This window comes from Tyto alba, unplaced genomic scaffold, assembly GCF_018691265.1.
Source record: "Tyto alba isolate M040663 unplaced genomic scaffold, T.alba_DEE_v4.0 Super-Scaffold_44, whole genome shotgun sequence".
Classification (NCBI taxonomy): Eukaryota; Metazoa; Chordata; class Aves; order Strigiformes; family Tytonidae; genus Tyto; species Tyto alba.
The window spans coordinates 8,631,533-8,654,986 of NW_024881320.1; the positions used below are offsets into that span (position 1 = coordinate 8,631,533).

General features: G+C 39.1%; 1 protein-coding gene across 16 annotated transcripts in view; it reads left to right on the forward strand.

Annotated features, from left to right (window-relative positions):
- FBRSL1 (fibrosin like 1) overlaps positions 1 to 23,454 on the forward strand; it is a 551,587-nt gene that overhangs the window by 343,453 nt on the left and 184,680 nt on the right. For all 16 annotated transcript variants that reach the window (XM_042805739.1, XM_042805747.1, XM_042805734.1 and 13 more), the window contains one exon: positions 22,491 to 22,520. In XM_042805739.1, coding sequence (XP_042661673.1) covers positions 22,491 to 22,520 — 30 coding nt within the window. The remainder of the gene's footprint in view (positions 1 to 22,490; positions 22,521 to 23,454) is intronic.

The following is a 23,454-nucleotide window of genomic DNA, read 5'->3' on the forward strand; positions in this document are numbered from 1 at the left end:
AAAAAAAAAAAAAAAACATGTGAGATCTGTATTCCTCACTCCTTCTACAGTAGCTGAAATGAACTTTTTTTCTTGTTAACGTTCCTCATAGCCTGTGACAGTGGATTTGAGTCACTATTGCAAGTTTTGGTAGTGGATTACGGAGAACAAAACCTGTGCAACTGTTGTACACTCCTGCCAAACTCACCGTCTCTTGATATTGAGCAAGAGAGCTATCACAGTCTGAAAGAAAATAACAGATGAATAAGCTTCTTTGCATTGTTTATTATTACATAGTTACTATGACTCTTACTGTAGAGAGGGGTGTGCAGATCAGCGCATAACAGTAGTTCTAGACTATTACCCAAAAGTTACACTCAGTTTCCCTGCTCACTGATGGGTCTTAGTTGCTTGGGCAGTGAGGAAATGTGCATGAAACAGCTCTTCAAAGTCCTAAAGCTGGCAGAGACCAGGAACCCACCCTGCCATCCTCATCCCCATTGACCCAGAACCATTCTCATCCCACACTAATTTAATTGCTCACACTAGAACTCAGTTTCTCAACAAGTTTTTAAACTTCTCAGTGCTGGGAGTTGGTTTTCAAATGCACCATAAAAATTGCAGTGACTCAGGTGAATTTGACCCTGAGACACCACCTCTCCCCTGATGAACTGGGGCAGTGCATGCTGTATAGACACGCTCATGCCGATCTCTGGGTGTTTTGGCAGTACCCTTGTTGTGCACTGTGGGCAAATGTGTGATTACAAGTGTTAGTGGAAAGATAGCTGTATAGCTTGACTTGGCTTTTTTGGTGCAAAAAGCTATGTATTGTGTACAAATGACAAATTATTGTTCATTGTAAAGTAACACAATGGCTTTAACATACCCGTCGATATGATAGCAGGAGTGTAAGAAGGGATTAACCACTATTCAGCTCTCTGGGAAACTTTCCTAACCCCTAATTATTAGCTGCTTTATCAATGAATATCTGCGCGCCTTTTTTTTTTTTTTCTTAATATAAAATTCTGACTTTAGTCCTTATTGTTGCTGAAAGGGAAGTGAGTATGCTGATTACCTACATACCAGTTGCTCCATCAATTCAATATAGGAAAACAATTATGGTTTGGAAAATTTACAGTTCATTTGCATTAAGAGAAAAAAAAATCTTTATTCAAAGATAATTATTGCTTAAGAACTTGCTACAAAAATACCAATGGATTTTTCTTTTAAAATATTGTTTAATATTCATAATATGTTACACCAAAGAAAAGTACATATATCTACCTATCTGTCAAAGGTAGGACTCGTGAACAATAGGTACTGTTCTACATGGTAAATGCAAAAAGCTTTAGCTAGGATAAGGGTCATTATCATCATTAGTATTATCATTTTATTCCTCCTTAAACTCTGAAATAAATTGAACTAAGGCTTTTCAACAGTTAAGAACCTGAGGGAGTTTAATTAACCCGTTACAGAAAATTCCACTACAGAGTTTAAGACTGATGAGGAAAAATTTAACTTAATGTATTTTAGTTGATCAAAGCACAATCCATGGAACAAAAGCTTCTGAACATAATTTTTTTAGCCTCCCCTAGATGTTGAAGAGCATTAAGCCTATAAAAATTATCATTAATGTATGTCAACTCCCCCAGTTTCATTTTCTAGTGACTTTGAGCAGATGTAGTTCACATTTATAACCAGCATGATCTTCACCATCTGAACATTCATGATTTTATGAAATAAGACCCTTGAGACATAATGTTTTATTCCCTCAGGGTGAGATGTACCCATGAAGTGACTCAGATGGAAAGCTTGTATCTGTTACACTGACTAAACTTTCTCTCTGTGGTGGCACCAAGACTGTCAAATCAGTGGGCGGCGTGGTTTGATTGGCAGTACCGTTTTGAAGGTCGTTTTGCTCAATGTATTCAAAGTGAGACAGATGTGGCTTTTTTTTTTCAGTTCTTACTCTGATTAATTGCCTCATTCAATTTCAACTCTATTGCAGTTAAACATTAATTCAGTAGGACTTAATAATGTATTCATTTATGATCTTGCTTGTGCATTAATGACAATGATTTGCTGTTTTTTTAATTATAGGGATCCATGCAATGCGTATTTTACATCCACTTACAGGAAAATGCTATACACTCTTGTTCTTTTATGTCAGATAAATTAAACACTCAAAGAAGTGCTGAAGTACTTTATGAAATATTTCATTCTAAATATTTGCTGCAAAATATGTATTGCTACAGACGCTAGCTTTAAAAACACTTGGAAAAGATTTGCGTATACCTAGGGATTACATCCTTTTGTACATTATGTGAGTGATAGTCCTAGACCTCTACAAGAGCACACTACAGAAAAATGTGCATTCTGCTTAATAAGAAAGTGCCTTTGTTTCATTTTAACACTAATTAGGAGGTTTGCTTTGTTTGGGCTTTCTTCTGTTTCAGTACTTTCCAGTAATTCAGGCATCTGAGGATGCGGGGTTTAATGTGGTTTCAGCAACATGACACTATGCCTTCTAACCACTGGACATCTCCAGCAGACCCCTCTTTCCCTGTCCCCGAAATACTGTTTTTGAAGTCAGCTCACAAAGAATTTTCTAAGCTTGAAGTGCAACTGCATTGCATCTGTAGTGGCTTTAAGTCTACATGTTTTTTGTATTACTGCAACTTTCTCTGGTCACGTTTCTTATTCCATAAAACATACCTCAGTACAAACCCCATTTTTGTTCTCTAGGCCTCCACGTCCATTTCTGCATCTTAATGGAGATCAAAAGTAAATATACATGCGCTGAGTATTTCATTGGTTTGTGCCTACCCTTTTGGTACATTTCATCTTTATTTTATTTCAAACTGAAGGGTAAATAACCATTACATGCAGTCTCTGCTCCCACAGATATGGACATCCAATCTTACTAGTACTTGTACAGAATTAGAGCCACATGTCTTCTCTGGGTGGCACTGGGCACAGCTACCTGCTGGGACTTTTGTCTCGATTCGGGCATGGCTGGAGCCAAAAGTACTAGTTTGCCTGGTAATCCTTAGCTGGTTACCAGATTGTGCATTAACAGTTTTCCTATGGTCGCATTAATACTACACATGGTTCCTGCTAGCATAATTACTTAGTGTAGCTCGAAAGGTCTGATCACCTACAGCTAAAATGACACTTTAATGGGGATTACAGTTTTCCAGCTCAAGTGTTCAGTAGCTTTAATTAAGCAGGAAAAGGCCAGATCAGTAGCAGAGTCAACATCTCTCTGTTGGATGGCATTCTGTTTTGATCCCGAGCTCTTTATTGGTCCCATGCGAGCAATGTCTTGGTATGGCCTTTTTGCTGTAAATGATTTTACATATTCTGCTCTCTAAAAAAAAAAAATTCAGATGCTGTGAGCCACATATTGTTCATCCTCTACAAATTTCATTCTTTCTCCCCATACTGAAGTCCAGTTTCAAAGTTTATGATGAAAGCTAGATAGGAATTTCCTCTTCTCTTTTTCCATTCTCCAGTCTGAGGCTACATCTTTTTTTTTCCCTTGCACATGTCAAACTAAATATTGTTTTCATTGCCATTACTGCAGAATGTCTCTTGGGAAGATATTTTTTTTGTTCCACTAAGGTCATTAGAATTTAAAGTTTTGGTTCAGCAAATATTTACAGGTTTCTGAGCTGAGATACCTCTGTATCTCATGTGCTGATGGGAGTATTTCTGGAGATGGTAGAGGGAGGTGAACCATTGTTTTTCAGACAATTACCAGCTATATCTTTCTGTCTTAAATATCTTCATCTATCTGTCTTCAATATCTTCGCTGGGACATTGAATTCTCCTTCTCTCTCTCTTTTATACATTTGTTTATCCACTTGAAATTTAAAGCATTTCTTAGTGTCTCATGGGTTCTTCAGTCTTTGGGCAGTTAGTTTAAACTTCTGCACAGTTTTTTATTTACTGATCTGGATTGCATTGGGGCATCAACCAGCCTAATCCAGAAATTCTAATTAGCGCTTCACATCTTCAAAGCATTTTACAAACGTGAACTAATCATATATTAATCATGCTGAATTTTATGTTGGCTTATGTATTCTCTCTCATGTGCTGGGCATTACAACCTGTCATATTATGAGCTGTAATATTTGAGAGATGAATCCCAGCTCTTCAGCTTTGTGTTCTTTAGAAGAAAGGCAATTGTCTAAAAATAACTCTTATTCCTTTTCTTTATTGTCTTTAAACATTTGGTACTACCATTAGTCATTTGAAAAATGACTATCCTTATTTCTATGGATTGTCCAGTGATGATTGCCCTAATCTGTTTACTCTGATTTCTGCTTATTCTGACTGCTGATTCACTTAGCTGTTTTCTGTCATTATGTGGGTTCTGGAGTTGCTAAATAGCATGTAGTGTTGATTTAATTTAAAAAAATGTGTAGTGTTTGTGCCAAAATTGATTATTCTTCTCGCTAAGCCCATTTAATTAATTTGGAATCTCCCTCTCTCTCCTTGCTATTTGTTTCTAAATAAAATAGTAGGAAGTTGTTAGGATACCAATAGTAGGTCATTTAATGAGTGCATCAGTGCTATGCTAGGGCTGTCTTACAAATGCAACCCTGTTGCTAGTGCAGGGGTTCTGATTCACATCTTGTCAGGGTGTGACTTAACTACAGGATCTACTAGAATTAAAACCACAGTAGGTTTATTTTTAATAATCACTCCTTGAGGAAAATAAGCACATTTATTTGTGAGGAAAATTAGCAAGAGAGCATCTGATAAAGTGTCTTGCTCCACACTGCGGGTGAAGATTTAGAACCTGGCCCTATGGGATGTGAGTTCGATCATTTCCCACCATCTAAAGCTCATTGCAAAAGCTGTGCCCGGCTGATTTCCAAACTTCAGACAGATCCTCATGGCGCAGCGTTAAACACAATGGGTCGGTAATGAGCAGTAGAGCATCTGAGGTGCCGGGGTGTTTGGCAGGTGCTTCAGGATCCTGTAGGTTTTCAGGTTACTGAGCAGTGTAGAAACCTGTAATTCATGCTGGCTGTGCTCAGAGGATTATTTCTGATCTGAACCTCTATTAAGTCTAGCATGATGTAATTTGCTTAGACATTACCATGCTAATTACATGTTAACTTTCCGTACTTACCATGTGCTATACCTCCCAGAGGAAAATAGTGAATTAGAACAAAAAAGATTTAGAGTTCACACGCTTAAAAGAATGCATAAAACTTTGGCAGGAACAGAATATTAAAGTGATACATCTTCCTAATAACCAAAATAAGCAGTATTGTGTTGTTGCTGTAGGAATGTTTCAGTCAACCGTGGTTAGTTATTGGAAATATGTTAGGATGATGGTTCCCACTCAGATATTTCATTTGTTTGTCATCTTTTTCAGAATGGAAAACTTCTGAGAACAGATTGTGCTGAAAACTTTTGTGAACTAATTGCAGAAAGTACAACTTCTGTGTGGAATAAAGTTAGAAATATACTCTCACTTTAGAGCAAAATATACTTTTTGGTGGCATTTTATGGCTTAGTTTTGCATTTCTTGACATTACATTAGATCAGATCAATACAGTAAATGAGGAAATACGCCACACTGCATTTATCATGCACGTCATTGTCCTTAGAGGTCATCAGATAAGCAAATAAGAAAGTGATTTCTCATTTCTTATTTTCAATGAGCAATTACTAGTAATGTTGAAGTATATTATGCATCATTACTTGTTCAGTGTCCTTTATTAAAAAAGGAGAAATGTAGAGGTTTAATGAAAGGGTTTTACTTAACCAGAAGCAATAGAGGGAACTCATTTCAAGCGATTTTCTTATGAAAAGTGAATATTATTACACATTTTCTTCATCAGTTCTTAGCAGTGCGTTCTCAAAACAGGACTGTGTGATAAAAGATGCATCATTACTCTCCTTCAAGAGTCAAGAAAGTCAAAGCACAGACTCACACAGCAAATTGTTGTTCAAGTAAGGAAGTAGACTCAGTCCTTGCTTGCACTCTTGTCTTCCAGCCACTTCACTGCTTTCAAAAACTCCATTATATGAACAGCAGAGAGAAAGAAGAAGTGAATGTTGCCACTAGCATTTGTAATAAAATTAATAGGAACTATTTTATTAACTTCCAGTGTGGTACAGAAATACCTTTATACCATCGCTGGTGGAGGAACACTCAGGGTAAAGAAGCAAACATCTAGCAAAGGTGGCTTATGTGCAGAGCAATGTCTCTCATTCTGCTTCGCTAATGGTAGCTATGGCAACCTCAGGACATTAACTTATGCAGTGATTGCAAGCCATGAGCATCAAAGCAAGTAATTAGGGAGACAAATGGAAAGTCTTGATGGATTCTTCCATCAAGATCAAAGCTTTATATAAGTTTTTCATTAATTTGGGAACAAGCACTGAGATGATTTGTATGTTCTATTAGGCTATCAGTGAAAACTGGGACCACAGTTAGATTGTTTTTTAATTTTTCAAGGAACAGCCACTTAACCCAGTCAAAAACCTTTTTAATAGCAGTGATAGTAAATCAGGAATGCACTAGTTGAATCAGGCCATTGGAGTATTCAGCACACTCCTAGATGTTTTCAGCAGAAATATAATTGTGCTAAACTTAGGTTGTCCTCATCATTACCAGAAGTGTTAACTGTAACTCCAGAATTTTAAGAATGCAATATTTAATCTATGACATGTGCTTCTAAGGATTCGTAGGATTAGGGGATTCACTCTCATCAAGAATGGAGGAGAATTACTGGTTGAAAATTATTGACCTGTTCTATATAGATGCTCTGAACTTACAGCCTGTGGTCCCTTCTGGCTTTATACTCTAACCTGTCTTTGTTAATGAAGGAGACTGAGCAGCGTAAACCCTGTGGACAGCATGAAGTCATCAAATGGGAGATGACAACTTGTCTGAAGCAACAATGAGTAGTTCTAATGTAGATTTTTATGCAAACCTTTGGATGGGCAAGTTGTCTTTATATAGGGAGTTTAGAGTTAATTTGCAAATACCATATTTCATATTTTCCCCTAACTGCAAGTATTTCAATAGCCATAGGCTATATTTCCCTATTTCCAAGATTTGCTTTTCTGAAAGGTAACTTATCTAAATTGGGCAGGAGTTTTCCAAATCACTGAAACTTCCACAGCACTTCATTAAGTATAGAGCTTCATGTAGGATGCAGCAATAGTCCCTAGAGCATCAATAACTTCATTTTTGGGGGATTTTGAGGCAGGCATTAATATTTGGGTTGGGCTTTCATTTTTAATTGATGAGGGAAAAAACTATCTGCCTTTCTTTCCTTCTTGATAACGCAAGCTTCTCTTTAGTAACTTCAAACACCCCAATTCTTCAGTTAAAGGCGAATTAAGTTTTCCTGTATTTCAAATTAGCTCTCTGAGGGTGGCATCAGCTCTGTTTCTTTTATGTTTAAGTCCCAGTTCTTTAATCTGTTTCTAATACATTCTGTTCAGCAATTTTGCATTTCTGTTTTAGTGGAAGCAATGCTGATTAATTCCTCCTTATGACATCTGTGGCTGCATCCTAGATTAAACCTACTCTAATACAGAGCCTATCATTAAGTGTTAAATATTCTTGCAAGGCTACTTAAATTAGATTCAACATCAGTGGATCATTTAGTAGAGAGTCGTTAATTCTCCATCTTACGGCAAGGCCACATTCTGGTGATGCTTTTAATCACAAGATTATTGAGGTATGATTTGAAAGGGATATGCTGCCCATATTTTGCCTTTGGGCAAATTATGAAAGGTCAAGTTGCCAAGGAAACAAAACTAAGATAACATTACTAATTCCTGAGTCCAAGAGTTGTCTTTCCTGATCATATAATTTTCTCAACATACATGCTTAGAAAAGATACCAGCTAACAATATCTCTGCCGATTAGTTCAACAGAAAATAACTTTATAATTCTGACTCTTCTAGATAGTGTTCATAGCAATGACAAAGCTCACCAGAGTACTTTGTCTCTATAGAACTCACAGATTGGTTGTTTTAATGGTTTATGGATATGGTAAACATTATTCCTGATATATAGAAGGGAATGGTTAAGATTTAAATATTGAAAGGTAGCTGCAAACTTGAGATTTTACCAGTTTTGACAGTCTAATTTATAGCTCTTTAGGCAATCCTGATGTTCATAAAGTGAAGAGCACTTGATAACACAACTTCATTAAGGTACCTCAAGTTAAACATTCAGAATAACAAAGCCCTGAAATTTTTCTTCAGATCACAAGTTAGGCCAGTGGCAGAGCCAGAAAGAGCTCTCCAGTATTTGTTGCTTTCCAGACTGTCATACTTCCTCTTTTTATTTTTATTTTCTTTTTTCATTTCCTATTCCAGGTGGGAAGCAGTAGCATAGGATTGGCTCCAGTACAGGAAAACCTGTATGGAGTAGCAGCATGCCATGATGAGTCTCTTCCTGCCCCTTTCTCCCTTCTGTCCCTATATGTGTGTGTGTATAGTATGTCTGTGTGTGTCCAATTCCTTGTCCTTCCTTTGGACAACTCATGAAAAAAGAGTCATTCTATCCTCTGAAGTATCACCATCTGAGATTGTGGTAGAGTCTGTCCCTAAATTTCCATTCTGAACTGAGCTGTGTCGTAGGGCACTGCATAATGAATACGACCCTGCCAATCAAGACACTCTGTTTTATATCACTTATTACTAAATTGAAAATGGTGTTTTACTACAGCAATAAAGGGCTGGTACAGCATGAGGTACATTTTTATACAACTCTATGAACTTTGTCATTGAAAACATTATAGCCTTGAATTTGAGAGCACAGTGGAAGGCAATATAATTTGATTACCTATATTAATCAAGTAGAGTACAACATATAAAACCAGTAATGCATAAGTCTGACTGGAGCCAGATAACCCTCTTGTGCATCTTAGAAAGATTTATTTTCAGTAATATAATTCATTTGACATGAAAGTATCATAATTGCAGTTGCTAGGAAGGATTTCTTTCTTTCCTTTTTTAGGGGAAAAAAAAGAAGCTATAATGCTTTCAAGCGCAGCTTGTTCTTTTAAAGCTCTGCTTACTGAAAATTGAAAACAAAGATTTGTTTTTGTAATTGTGGCAATTTTTCATTAGCCAGCTGAGCTAACAAAGTGGTTTGTTTTTGAATGCTATTCTGCTTCGTAAATGAAAGTGTTAGGTGTGAATTTAAAAGAATTTTTTGTTTTAATGTACATTGATTAGAATGAGACTCTGTCATTCTTGACCTGTGCTGCTAAAAGCTGGCCAGAAGCTCTTGAGCTTTCAGTTTTCTGTGCAAGTACTTTGCAAAAATGCTGAGGAGAACCTTCCTACACTCTAGCTCCATGAAAAGGCTTTAAAGCATATTTAAAGACACCTAAATCTGCAGTCCATGAAAACCGCTGTTGTTAATATATGTGCAGTAGTTACACATACTAATAATAGCATTATCATGAGTTGCTTTTTATGTATTTTATTGCTACGTGTGACTGCCAACCACACATGAATTGGTTGGTATATCACAGCTGATACAGCAAAAATCACAAGTGCTAAAAGAACTACTGGCTGTGCCGCACCTCCTGTTAGAGTGGGAAGACCTGTCTACTTCATAGTGCCAGTGCACACAAACTGAGAGGAGTTAAAACATCACGGTCAAGGTATTTTCCAGTTTTTCAAACGGATTTCACATTCACCTTTGTTCATAATATCCTGTTGGAAAATGAAAAGTTTCTATAATTCAGTGTACTCTCAGTGACAACTATGTAATAGTTGTTCCATCTAATTATTAGCAGTTTTATTGTCATGCTAATAATAATACTTACTGGTTAAAGGTGATAGAATTTATTTCCAAACAGGCATTGTTTGTAGTCCCATCTCATTTTTCGTCCACAGTGCAACAAGTAAGTTGTCTTTTCTGTTCTTGCTCTTCAGTCTTACATTCTTTTTTTCTTATTTCCCCTCCTGTTGAGATGTTTCCTCTTTCTTTTATTCTCTAATCACTTCAGTCTGGATTAGTCCTATAAGGGGCTGTCACTACTGAGGAAAGACTTTGACATGTTGGAGCTTCTATTCATAAATGATACCTACCCACACAACTGAGCATTTCCACACCAGTCCTGGAAGAAAAAGACAAACAAAAAAAAATCTGTAGTGACAACAGAAAGGATAAATGTCCTCAAGCCTGTTCAGAAAGTTTCAGGATAGTTTAGCTAAGGATACTTGCATTCCCATCTTTCAACATGTACTACCAGCCCTTGACTTGATCTCTGAGGTCAGTGCTGGTCAAACTACCTTTGCAGTCTGAAAGCAGAACGGTGAGGTAGGAGACTCCATCTTGTAAATCATTTGATTTACATCAGTCATTGACATTTTGGGGGCTGACAAAAACAAATGAGTATTGAGGGGGGACGGAAGAGAAAAGCAGCTATACTAAGGTAGTGGAGAGCCTTTACAATTTCACCTGAAGCAGCAAATACCTTCTTTGAAAATTGAGTAATATTTAAAGGTTTGTCATTTAGTGGTCCAAAGAAGTATTTTCCAGGTAATGGCATAGGCCTTGAAGCTTTTCTGTGTACCCTAGTCAAGGCATAATTCTGTAAGAGCAAATAACCAACTATGTTATTTTCTTATCAAATTAACTTGCAGCCTCTGCTATATTCCTTAGATTATATTGAAGACACCCAAATGTCTGCCCTAGGCAATGCTTGTCCTTCACTTCCAAGACTTACCGACTTTAATATTTTTAAGATCTAAATGGAACAAACAGCAAAAAGAAAAAAAAAATTAATTTGCATTGTTTTAATGTTAATGACTACTGCTGGAGATTTTCAGGTGGAGGGAGGTATGTTTTTACTTTTCATATTTTAAATCTTTTTTATTTCTATGTTGGTGAATTTCTTTGTTCCAGAGTAGCTTGCCTGTGGCGAGTGAGGCATCCATCCCTCAAGGTTTATTTTAAAAGAAGTGGTTGAATCTGCAAGCATGTGCTCTGAGAGATTCCTTGGAGGAATAGGTCTTCTGTAGATGTCTCAATTCTTGTGCTAAATCTTTTACTAGATTTGAATGTTAATGTTCAGTAATGCAAACATTAAAGGCAGCTATTGTAAGCTTTATGTTTGTCAGCCACAACAACATAAACCTTGCTATGAGTTAAATATCAGTGGAATTAAATAATATTATTATATTCATTATATATTTAAGTATTGTAAATCTTGACAACAGGGGCATCCCTTGTTAGTGGCTAAAGGCATTCAACAAAATAAGCAGCTGCTTCACGTGACCCTCCTATATGCATTAACTGTACTTCATTTTTACTGAATTAATGTATGTTGAGATCACAGTAGGTGCTTTAGATTGTTTTCCAAGTCCAAAGTTCCTAACTGAATACTGTGCTAAAATATTACATACAGCATCGTAGTGGTATGTTTCGAGGTGTGTAGCCTGCCACCCCAGCTTCACCCCAACTGAATTCAAATTGGCTTCACTCATCCTGCCTGGCCCAGAATAAATGGTCACAAGGCACAGCAGAGATTTGCCTTCATACCTCAGTGATGCCAGCTCTGATTCTGAAATTAATCCCCACTTCTGAGTGTTCATGTTAGAAATTTTTGGGTGTCCATCTTGCATTTGAATGGAAAAATCTGTGATATAGTTGGGGGGGGAACTTTAGAGTCATGAGGTGGATGTCTTCATTCATAGCCTGGTATGTTCTTTTGTAGCTGCACCACTTGGATTTACAGGGAGAAGTAAGGAAGGAGGAAGTTGCTAGCATGAGGAAAAGTGTGTGTGTGATATATATATAAGAAACTGAAATGTATAAATGAAATAAAATGAACATTCATGTGAATAAGCTGTAACAAGCCACAGCTAGTTTCATAACCAGAAATCCATCACCTTCATTCTGGAGAGTGACTGTTATTAAGCAGGATACTAAGATACTAAGAAGTGCCTTTCCTTCAGAGTTCCGTGCTGAAATCCCCTCTAACAGCTTCCTGCAGCTAGAAATGGTTCTGCACCGAGGGAAGACAGCCATGCATGTTCTCCGCTAAATAAATATGTAAATGAAACTTCCAAACAGAGTCACATACCATGCAGTCAGAGAGCTGAGAATAACTAAATGCTTTCCATTAGAGTGGGGCTACTTTAACAAATCCAGTTGTTTTGTAGTGGCTGTGTACTTTTTGGTGTCTCCATAATGACATGGACATGGCATAGTAACGGACTAGATTTGCAGTCCAAACAGAAGAAGAAAACTGATGTTTATAGTAAGTGGGGAATTACTAGACAGGTCATTGTGGTTAAAGTGGTTTTCAGCTATATCCATATTAAGTCCTAAACTCCTCCTTAATTTTAAAGAAACCTTACAACCTCCCCTCCAAGCTGCAGCAGCCTCTCGTTGTAAATAATGGCTTTAAGCCACTTTTCTGCTGTTGGACATACCCTCTCTAGGCATCCTTGCATTAAACAAAACTAGAGTTGCTCTGTGCAGTGAGTCACTGCAAATCCTCTCTTGGTCCCTGGAGAGTGTGAGGGACCAAAGCAGCTGTGGCAGAGGAGTTCAGGTAACTCCAAACCAGGAGACTCGTGGTAGAGGGAAGGCAGCAAGGCAAGATTTCTCTTGCAAGCAAATGGCATTAGTCGTAGCTTAAAACTGTAAAATAGTAGTAATGGATGCTTCTCTGGTTCCTTAGTGAAAACCTCTATACAGCACTGAAGCTGTAATGTCTCCAAGAGTGTCCGTCTAATGAAAAGAAAATGAATGACAGGTGACACAATGCCCAAGCGAGGGGAGAATGAAAAGAACTTGTGAGCACTACAGAAGAGAAGGAAACTGCATCTCTTTTCTTGTTAGAGTCTCCTCCATTTCGTAAATTGATGAAATGCAGTGTCAGCCATTCAACTTTGCGTGCACTGTCCTTTCAATTACCCAAGCATGGCTGTAGAATCACACCACCAGAGCCCTGTGGAAATGAGTTGAAATAGGAAAGAGGTGAAAAAGCTTCAGTTCATTATTTGTGTGGTCTTTGCAAATGCTGGGCTAAATTTGGCCTGTAATTCACATTACTCCTTGGTATAATCATAGGCACTATAAGTGGAAATGACCTTCTGCATTGTCCAATCTCTCATTCTTGACAAATATGGGCTGAAATTAAGCATAAGATTCTATGTATGCAGCTGGCTGTCTTTAGGTTTCCCAAAGCACCTGTCCCAAGGATACCAAGATTCTGCAACCATGGATGTGATGTTTCAGTCACAATCAGTAAATTTACTTTGAGGCAGCTATATTAACCTACCATTAAATACTTAGAATGAGTCCAAATAGTGAGGGAGAGGAAGAGAGATTATATATTGAAAGAGATATGTGGAGAGAGAGATCGATCGATTGATCGATCAATCTACTTTTTTGTAATCATAGAATAGAATAGATTGATTCTGGATAAGACATCATTAGATCATCCAAAAATTATGGAAAAGCATTATACTGGTATATTAAGGCCTAAAGTAGGAGGTGGAATATGGTAAACCAGCTAGAAAGCCTCTTGAATGTGGTGCAAACATAGCTGTGTAGATCACATTGGATGCTGACTTTTTTATTTTTAATGAATGTGTCTTTATTAAACACTTATGTAGCAACATTCATCTGTGTAGACTCCAGTAAAAGACTGCATTACAGAAAGATATTTCTACCTTTCCTACATGGGGGAAGGGCAGGGATGTGGGAAACCAAGATAAATCTGGTGGCTTTTACAGCTTTTTCAAGATGGGTTGGTCACTCTCTCCTGTGAACTCAGTAATCTTTAGACTTGGCTTAGAATTAGGCAGCTGTAGATCTCACTTTGTAGATCTCAAGGAATAATTTGTGATTATCCCTTTTTTTCCAAAAGTGCATTGCTGTATATAGGTGTAATAATAAAGAAACTGCCTGCCTGTGTATAGGTGTAGTAATAAAGAAACCATTTTCAGCATAAAAGATGTGCTTGTCAAACCACAGCAATGATTTTCCAGTTGCTGGCTTTTTTAGTTGTGAAGCCTTCTAATATTTCTGCTTGAATTCTTTCAAGACAGAAGCAAATGAAAATTACACCGTGGTTTTTAGGTCTCTGTTCCCTGATTTTTGCTTGTCATGTCATGAACTTCTTCGAAGCAGTGAAATGGCAGCCCATCTCCCTGAGAGCTCCAGACAGATTTCTAAAGTTGTCTTGTTAACAGCTTGTCAGAAACCTACATTTCAGTCTCGCTGAGTTTATATCATGGAAAAAAAAAAAAAAAAAAGTTGCTGGAAATTATGATTTTTACAGGTTCTGACATTTTTCTAAAGAACTGAAATGCTCAAGGCTGCTGTCTCCCTTAACAGACTGTGCTGTTTTGGGTAATATTCTGCGTTGCATCAACTGAACATCAGAGCAACATTCAGTTTCTTCCCTTTAACATGTTCTTTGAATTATTTAAGGTGTTTTGATGTTGGCTAGAATTTGTAACAAAGTCCTCAAGCTTTTATCCTAAAATATCAAAAAGGTTGAGATTTTTTCCTTTCCCCCCTCGTTTTTCTCCCTCTTCTTTAACCCTTCCTCCCTCCCTCTTCCTGCTTTTAATAGATACTTGCATGGATCATCAGGGGACTTTCTTTTATGTTGTACAGCATGAAATGACTTAGTCAGGGTCTTCCTGATTAATTTATGAGTGCTAAGGAAAAGGGAAGGGGGGAAAAAACAGTCCTTGAGGGATTGACCCTAAGCTGCAGCAGATCAACTCAATTTTATGGAATGAAAAGAGACTTAAACAGTATTTTTAGCGTTGGTTCCTTGACCCGCAGAGGTAGGGAAGCTCCCTGCATCTGACAGACTGAAGCAGGGCGAGAGGTACCTATGTCTCCAGGTGACTGATGGAGTGGAGTTCAGCGCTTCAGAGGCACCAAGCACTTTCAGAGTTAAAGCTGTGGCAGGTTGGTGGATTAATGTGCTCTGCCTCCAAGGGACAAATGCGCTTTCCCCCCCCCCCTCTTTTTCCCTTCCCCTTGCTTCCTCCTTCCTTACTCTGGGGTTGCAGATGACAGCTGTTGGTCACTTAACAAAATGTCCTCTTGATTGCTGCTTCACAACAGGGGCCCCCTCAGACCAAACAGCACATAGCCTGTACAATGCATCACTGCCCCTCAAAATTAGTTATAGTGCTCAGGGCTATTCTCGGCTGCCATAGCTAATACTCTCTTGCTGTTCTTCTCTCTCCCTCTCGCCCTCCCCCTCCACAGACAAAGGCTCAGCCTATACATCTGTAGTGCTCATAACCTCCCCCTTCCCCCAGCCAAATGCTGAGGAGAGAAAGGGAAAAAAAAAAAAAAAATTGCTGCCCTGAGGCTCAATCTGTTTCTTACAGCTCTACCCCGGCACTTGGAAGCCTGAGCTGGTCTAGCCATAGGGAGGCCCTGACTCATTTCATCAAACTGTCAAGGAGGCAGTGGAGCTAAGAGGACTCTGCTGCCTGGGGCAAGTTCAAGTCAACATTCGATTTCCGTCCTCCCCCCGGCCCCCGCCTTTCGCTTGGACACTTTCTGTGCTCTGGATCTAAACTTCTCCCCGAGCTGCAGCAGCTCACAGCTTCTTGCCAGGAGGAAGGACTTGTGGGACCTTATAAAGGACACAGTGGCAAAATTGCTGCAATAAATCAGTGGCCCTCTGACACTTGGCGGTAGCTTAATGTTTTGGCACTTTCTTTCCTGTGTATGCCTCAAGTCCCATTAGCAGGCTTTTCTGTCAGTCTGGCTCATGATAAAACTCTCTCTTCCTATCATCTTAAGCAAGACCCTGCAGACATGAATCCGATGCCAGACTTAATAGGAAACAACACCCTCCCCCTGCACACACAAGCGCGCATCCATACACGCTGCTGCTGCTGCGAGCTGCTCCCGGGAAGTTAGCTCAGAGGACAGGGAGAGGGGGAGGGCTCTTAAAAATAGGCTTGATTTTACTTCTTCCTTTAAAAGAAACATTAACAAACCGGGATTTAAGCCTAATGCTTCCCCAAGCCTCGCCATTAAAAGAAAATTCAGTAACTAAATATGGTTGGAAATAATAAGGTAGCAGTAACATGGCTATCCTCTGGGACTGTATGAGTGATTTTTCAAGCTCCATAGGTGTCTGCACTGTTCATATATTCTATGCAACTTTTTACATATATATTCTACTCTGCCAGCTTGCACTGTAATATTATAGACTGTATGTTTCATATTTTTGCTTCCTCTTCTCTCAGCCTTACATTTCCCCAGACAATTTTAGTTTCAGGCAGATTGGTTAGATTACATGTCCCTCTGGGCTGGGATCTGTTTTTTCACACAGCTAGTTTAGATGTCTATCACCCTCTGCTTAATCATAATATAAATAATATCTGTAGATATGTGTGTTGGTGTGCAAATACAAAACAAGCCTCTCTGACAGCTCTTTGGGCAGGAACCTGTAACTTCTGTGCTGTATACTGTCAGGCACAATGGGGCCCTATAACCTTGAGGCTGTAAAGGCATGACCTACATCATAAACCTCTGATTTTGGGTGGAATAGGAGATGCCACATTAATGTGAATAAGTGGAGGTGACTTCTGTGCAATTCTCAAAATCTTGGAGGATGTGGCCCCATTTCAGATAACAAGAGTGTTTCTCTGCACCTAACCAATGACATAACACCCAAGTGTTGCCAATCTTGTTGCAGTCTTGTGAGACTTGGGTTGGTTTTGGTTTTGTTTCTTGGAGCTCTTATTCCTGGCATGAGGCAGTTTCTGATTTCATGTTAATCGATGTAGCACTTTTTTTATGTGAAGAAAAACTGGGTGATCTGGAAGTTAAAATGTTGGGGGTAAGAAAAGAGTCAAAGGATGTTTTTATGGTTCTTAAACTCACCAGAAAACATCCAGAATCACAGTACAAACAATTTTAATATAGATTGCAAGGAGCCTGGTGCCAGTGGAGGTGTCCTGAAGCACAGAGCCTACATGCTTCTTCTGCTGATGGTGTTTTTTTTGAATAAATCTATGCATAGCTCATTCCAGGCTTGCTCCCCTTCTGCTCTCAAAAAAACTAAACTTACATGGTTAAAACACTCTGCAGCTGTACTAATTGTCTGAAAGCTGTGGTAGAGACAGCAATGACACTACCAAACACCTCTGACTCTAGGTCCACCAGAAAACCTTTATAGTGGAAATCTAGCTTCATTTTCAGTGAGACAAACCTCTACAGCACCCATTGCTGTTACGTAGAGTGATCTGATTTATCCTTGTATGTCATGTGAACCACAGCAGGTCATGTTAGTATTTCCCATTTCAACCTTAGCTTATTTGGGATGAGGGAGGGGTTAGAGGTTTATTTTCAGTTCAGTACAGGCAGGTGTGCTACTGGTGGCATGTACGTCCCTGCAGTAGAAGGTCGTTCTCCAAATACACCGTTGCCTGTGTTTTATAGTAGCCAAAAGTCCATCTTTCTCCCCTGTTGAGATGATTTGTACAAGCAGGTGATGGAACTCATCGCATAGTAACTCCTTGCCTGATGGGAAAGGCATGATGGAGATGGGTCTTGAAATGGAAATTTCCACCTCAACTGTTAAAATAAAGCCACAGGGCCTGGTCTACACATATGGAAGTTCTGTCTCTGATTCCTCAAGTCTTTTGGGTGCAACAGGGGAACAAGTGGGATGGAGTGGATGGTGGAGTTGCTGCAGTTGCTTAGGTGGAGATTAGGAAAGTAGCAGCTTTTCTTACTGCTTCACTCCCTGCTTCATCCAGAGCCCGAACCTTCGTCTGGAGCACAGTCCATTGGCAGCAGCCGCCAGACTGTGCTCTGTCTTTGGGAACCCACGGCCGGTTTGGCAGCATCTTTTTGGCACTAGGTCATTGTGGATGGAGGGCACACATCTGCAAAATTTGCATCATCCTCTTCTGTGGGGCAGAGGCAGGGAGAAGGAGGGAGGGGCAAGGCCTTTTTACCTGAATTATGTGTTGTTTCTGCTTAACTTTACCTCATGGGAAGCTTTTTTCTGACTGGAATCTGTCACTGTGAGAAATTGTTTCCAAAAAGCAGCACAATTAGGGACCGGCTTTGCAAACATACTTGGTGGAATTTAGAGGCAATTGGCACAGGCCAGTGAATAATCCTTTTAGCAGCCTTTATGAACCCGGCACAATGGCTGTTTACAGTTTTGCTTATAGACCGGGAGTGTTAACAGGCCTTTAGAAAAATCCAGGTAATTGAAGCTTTTGTCTTTCAATGAGCCCCCCCATACCCCCACCCCGTAGCTGTCAACAGTTGCCGTTCTCCACATTTTTTTAACTTTTTTGTTTTGACAAGGGCTTTTGTCCCTCCACAACAGCTGCGTGGGAGGTGAGGGCTGGCCGGGTGGTGAGGAGCGGGCAGCCTTGGCCTGCTGGGCCCTCAGGAGGGAGCGCCACCCACCTCCTCCTCGCCAGGGCAGAATAAGTTGTCTTTTAAGACACAGAAAATCCTTTGGGTCAAACCAAAGTTTCTGCTGTGACTTCATTATCCATTTAAACATCCTGGCGATGCAACGCACCAGCCTCAATCTCTCTTTGTTGACCCAGGGCTTTGCAGGGGCAGGCTCGAGGAGGCTGGAGAAGAGCGGGTGTGCAGAGACTGAAGGCTGTTACCACAGAAACTGAACCAGCCCATTGAAATTGTGCTTTTTAACACTCCCCCGAAGGGAAGGGGTCAACAGCGGTTCTGTTTTTCACAGATCTGTCCAGGCAGGTTTGGTTTTGCTGTCGTCGTTTTTTTTCAGTGTCGTTGCATGTTCAGCAGCCTGTGGGTTCCTGTTTCTCAATACGAATGTGGGAGCCTGTTTCTTTAAAATAAAAAGAAGAAAACCTGAGTGAACTCTGAAGATTGGGGTTTTTTTCCACCAAAGCTGGCTTCAGGAGTCGATGGGAGATTAACATGGGTTGGTAGCCGTGAGTCTCAAACTCACCATTTTCCAGAATGCTCTATGTTAAGCAGAAGTCCAATTTTTATAAATAATGATGTGTTAATTCTTCCCCCATGATGTGAACTGCTTAATAGCTTTGGGTCAGTTTGGGACTTCATTCTCACATGGATTAAGATCTGGTATTTTGGTGGTTTAAAAGCCACAAGGTAGAAATCAATACAGGGACAGTTTGTGTGGATGAGTGAGTCCTTCATAGCTGGGAGAGGTGGGAAAGGACAGCTGTTTCATAAGGCAAACAAGAAGTTATGCAACTTGCTGTCAGAAATATGGCTTTTATAGTACTCATCTTGCAGTCGCAGCTGCATGGCGGGCTCCGTGTCCACGCAGAGCTGCATTTGCGTCCACAGCCCTCCCAGCATCTTCAGTTGCAAGGCTGATGCAGTCATGATTAAAGGAAGATATAAGCTAAAATGAAACAAAATTCTTTGCTGTCCTTTCCATTTTAAAAACAATTAATTATGGAGTATTTGCAGATCCTGAATGGGGAAAAATGTATCCTCAGAGAGCACATGTTTGCTTGATTGGTATGTCTGTTTATAAAATTTAGCATGTGGATTTGATGGTTCACTGGTTTTTTGCAACTTTTGCTTATCTACAGGAGACAAAGTTGCATATTAGTACAAAGCAAAATTACGCATCTAAATAAAGCAATTCTGCACCTTTTAGTAATGCAAACCATCTGTAATAGGTTTTTATACTCATTGTAGGCATATAAATTTTTGAGGTCAAATCTGTTTTCAACAAGAAAAAGCCTGTCCTCTTTTTTTAAAATATCATAATGCAGTAGGAAATAAGAAGACAAGTTTTGTTACAAAAACAGAGAGCAAGACTGAAATACTGCATTGTATTTGAATAGTAATGGTTAGTAATGTTCCCCAAAATTGTTTACATCTGCTCTCAAATATTTTTAAGCTAAATTTATTAAGGCTTATAGTACTGAGGTTTTATTAAACCAGGGCTCGTAGATAAAAATGTCTGAGTTTTAGTGATAATTTTGAATGTTTTCTAGTCAATATATTTCTGAATTTATTTGATTTTTTTATTACTTCAGTGTATAATTCTTTAAGTCCCTGTAAGAATTAAAATTTGTATTGTAAGCATACAATTTTAAGCAACACAGGACTGAGTGTACTACCTAATTTTTATGCCATTTTTGTGATAGCTGTAATTCCATTGTAACATGCCTTAGTCCAAACTGTGCAGGTTGAATCACCTCATCAAAATATTCTGCCTCTAAAATAGGAGTGTGCAGCTTGAATAAACACAGTGACTAAAATGGTAATTTAGGCTACTTTGGTATAGACCAGGTTTAAAGGGTGAAATAGCATGGTCTTTGTGATCCACTCAATTATGCTAGTAATCTGGGGGAACGCACACTCCCTGTAGGATTCTGACTTGATTTCAGCCCCCGGGGGGAGGTGAAAGGCTTCCCTTGAGACAGCCAGCATTTCTCAGGAGCATATAAATAATAAGTGTACTGCTGTGACTGCATCTTCCCCCACCTTGTTTTTGATGAATGTGTTGCTTTCTCAGTGTGAATTAGCACTGTCTTGAGCAAGCACAAATGCAGCAGGTACTGAGGCAGCCTTTGCCCGGCAAACCTGCTTCAGCATGTCTCAGTGGTGATGGACAATTAGTCCCATTCCAGGCCCAGAGCAGAGACTTCTAATCGTTTGTGGTTAGGTGGCATGGGTTTGGGAGAGTCGGCAAATGGCTGCTGCTGATGATTTATCAGGACTGATTTTACTTCTGATCTGAATATTTGTGAATGTTTGTGAAGAAACAGAAACTCTTTCCTATAATAATTTTCATAATGCTCAGTGACAGAATGAAAGTCCGCAAAAAAGGCACAAATGGCTTAAGGGAAGGTATTTGCTAAAATGTTGCTCTGATGTTCTTGCCTTCCATGCACAAAGTAATTGGCTAGGGTTTACTGCAATCTGCTGGCATTAACACTGATTATTCCCATAGGACTTGCCCACCCACTGCTCCCCAGCCCAAGCAGAGCAGTGTCCTGCCTTCCTGCAATTTCTTCCATTTTTGCTTCAGGATTTTCTTTTTTTTTTTCCACAGAATGGTTACAGATACAATTAGATCTGTGCACATCCTTCTAAACAGTTGGATTTCTCTATGAAAAAAGTGATGTGGATCAGGTGGGGCAGTGTATAACACTTTCATTTTGAGAGAAAGAGTTCTGCTTAGTCAAGACTATAGAAAAAAAGGTTCCTTAAACCAAGCATTTCCACTGCAGTTAAATGGAAATAAGGAGCCAGTTGGGAATCTGAGCAGTCTTCACTGCAGAATCACCGTGGGAGACCCCTCCTCTGTACTGTGGTTCTTCATATGTTTGATGTGCTTCAGAGAATTTAAAAGTAAAAATTTAAAAGTAAAAGATTCCTCAAGTGTTTGGGGTCAGTCATTTCATGTGCCAAATAGAAGAAGAAGAGATTAAACAGTCTTTCAAAAATCTGCAGAAGAATAAGGATGTAACAGATGGAATTTCTGCTTTGTAACTTTAGGATAAAAAAGGGTGTGACAGGAAAGATCCCCTCTCTCTGCTCCATGAGGATCAGGAGCTGGACAAAATGACCAAACAGATCTATTCCTTCTTTTGCATTCATGACACAGAAGCGCATGCATTCTCATGGACCATTTTTACATTTGTAGCTTGTCATTGCTGGCTGGCAGTCCTCTCTTGTTGAGCCAGTGAACTCGGTAGAGTGCCTCCAGTTATGGAAACCCACCTGGGCCATCCCCGTCAGCGGCTGGCTGAAGGAGAAAATTCCTGTTTGGAACAAAAGCTGCAAAATGCACTGGCCACTTTCTGTCAATATAGCAGACACCAAGAGATTTATTTTTGTTCATGACTGTAAATCTTTCTCAGCTTCAGACAACAATATGTGCATGTCCTGAAATGTTCAGTGCTCAAGTTACCTTTCTATCATTTGTGCTGTGAAAATAGAACATTTAATTTTCAGAGGCTGTAAGAGATTACGCTCTCAAACTCTTTAAGTAAACACTTCCTCCTGGGATCGTGATCTCATTCAAACTAAAAAATGTACCAGAATTTATGATGTATTTTAATTACTATTCTTGGTATCACTCATTAAATTAGAAATTGATTGCCAGTTTCACAGTTTCCTTGTTAGATGACAAAGTGCTTATCAAGGTGAAGCAATGCAAAACTGTTACTATATATTCCACAATTTGGGATGATAAAAAGGCATGCTTTTTGTTGTGGTATTCATGTTACAGTTGTTATTATAATGCATCACTGATTGTCTTTTTGTTTAAAGTTCGCTTTCCCCCATCCAAATATGAGTATACTGTATTTTTGTATAAGAAGAGAGAAATTGGCTTTCTCTAGTTTATGCTAGCAATCTAAAAGGCATTACTGCAGACATCAAAAGTGTGTTTCATTGAACTGAGAACATCATAAACAGCTATCCTAAAGATTTAAGAGGATGATGCAAAAGATCCCTATACATAAAGATGTTTCTCAAAATCTTTTTTTCTCTCTCTAATCCACAGTGTGACAGCGAGAGTGATATTGACGATAAGGTAAGACTGAATTTTCTTCTTTCATGTGCTTTACTAGCTTGGAAATTCCCTCATAGTCAAAATAAGAATGAATTTGAAAGTAATATTTTTCCTTCAGCCTTCCTGTCAAATTTAAAAATATCTATAATTGAATGAAAAAGCATTGGATCAGGCACTGTGATCTTCACAAGTTTTTGTTTACAGAAAAGAAACTCCCATTAACATAATAGTCTTTCTTGCTTATTATGTGAGCATTTGGTGAGAACCAAGTCATAGCATTAGTCTTGTTTCAGAGGAAGTCTCCTCTGATAACTTGTCAGGACCCCATATTTTATTTATAGTAACCTTTGAAGTTGTCAATTTTGTAATCAGTTTAGAGGATGGGGCAACTGGTACCTACCCTCAAAGGCAGTGTGGTAACTGTCAAGGAGTGTTTTGTCATGTTGCATGCATATTTATCACAGAGCAATGATTTTTCTGACCTTCTTTTGGATACACAGGTTGTTCATTGAAAAGTTGTAGTTGTGTGTTTTTGTGTAGGGATTTCTTGTTTCACCTTTGCAAGGAAAACAGAGAAGTCCCACTGCATAGCAACAGTTGCCCCATGCTTTTAAGCATCAAATGTATAAAAGACTTGAGTATCCCTTGCTGACTTCTCTACTGGCAGTTCAAACTTGGCAGTCTCAGGTTAGATCTTCATCAAACTTTTATTATGTTTTGGCTGTCCAGTCTCTTGCATTCATTCATGAGAAGCGGTGGCACGGAGGTTTCTACTGGATCAGCATTACAAAAGGAAAGGCTGACTTCAGATAGCCCTGTCTCCTTGGCAGCACACTTGGCTGCAGCCATACTTCAGAGGTTGTCATGAGTTCAAGAGACTACACTAAAAGCTTCTTCTGGTTAAGTCTTTTTCTTTTTTTTAACATTGTTAGAGTTTGGGAAGCATTAAGGTTCC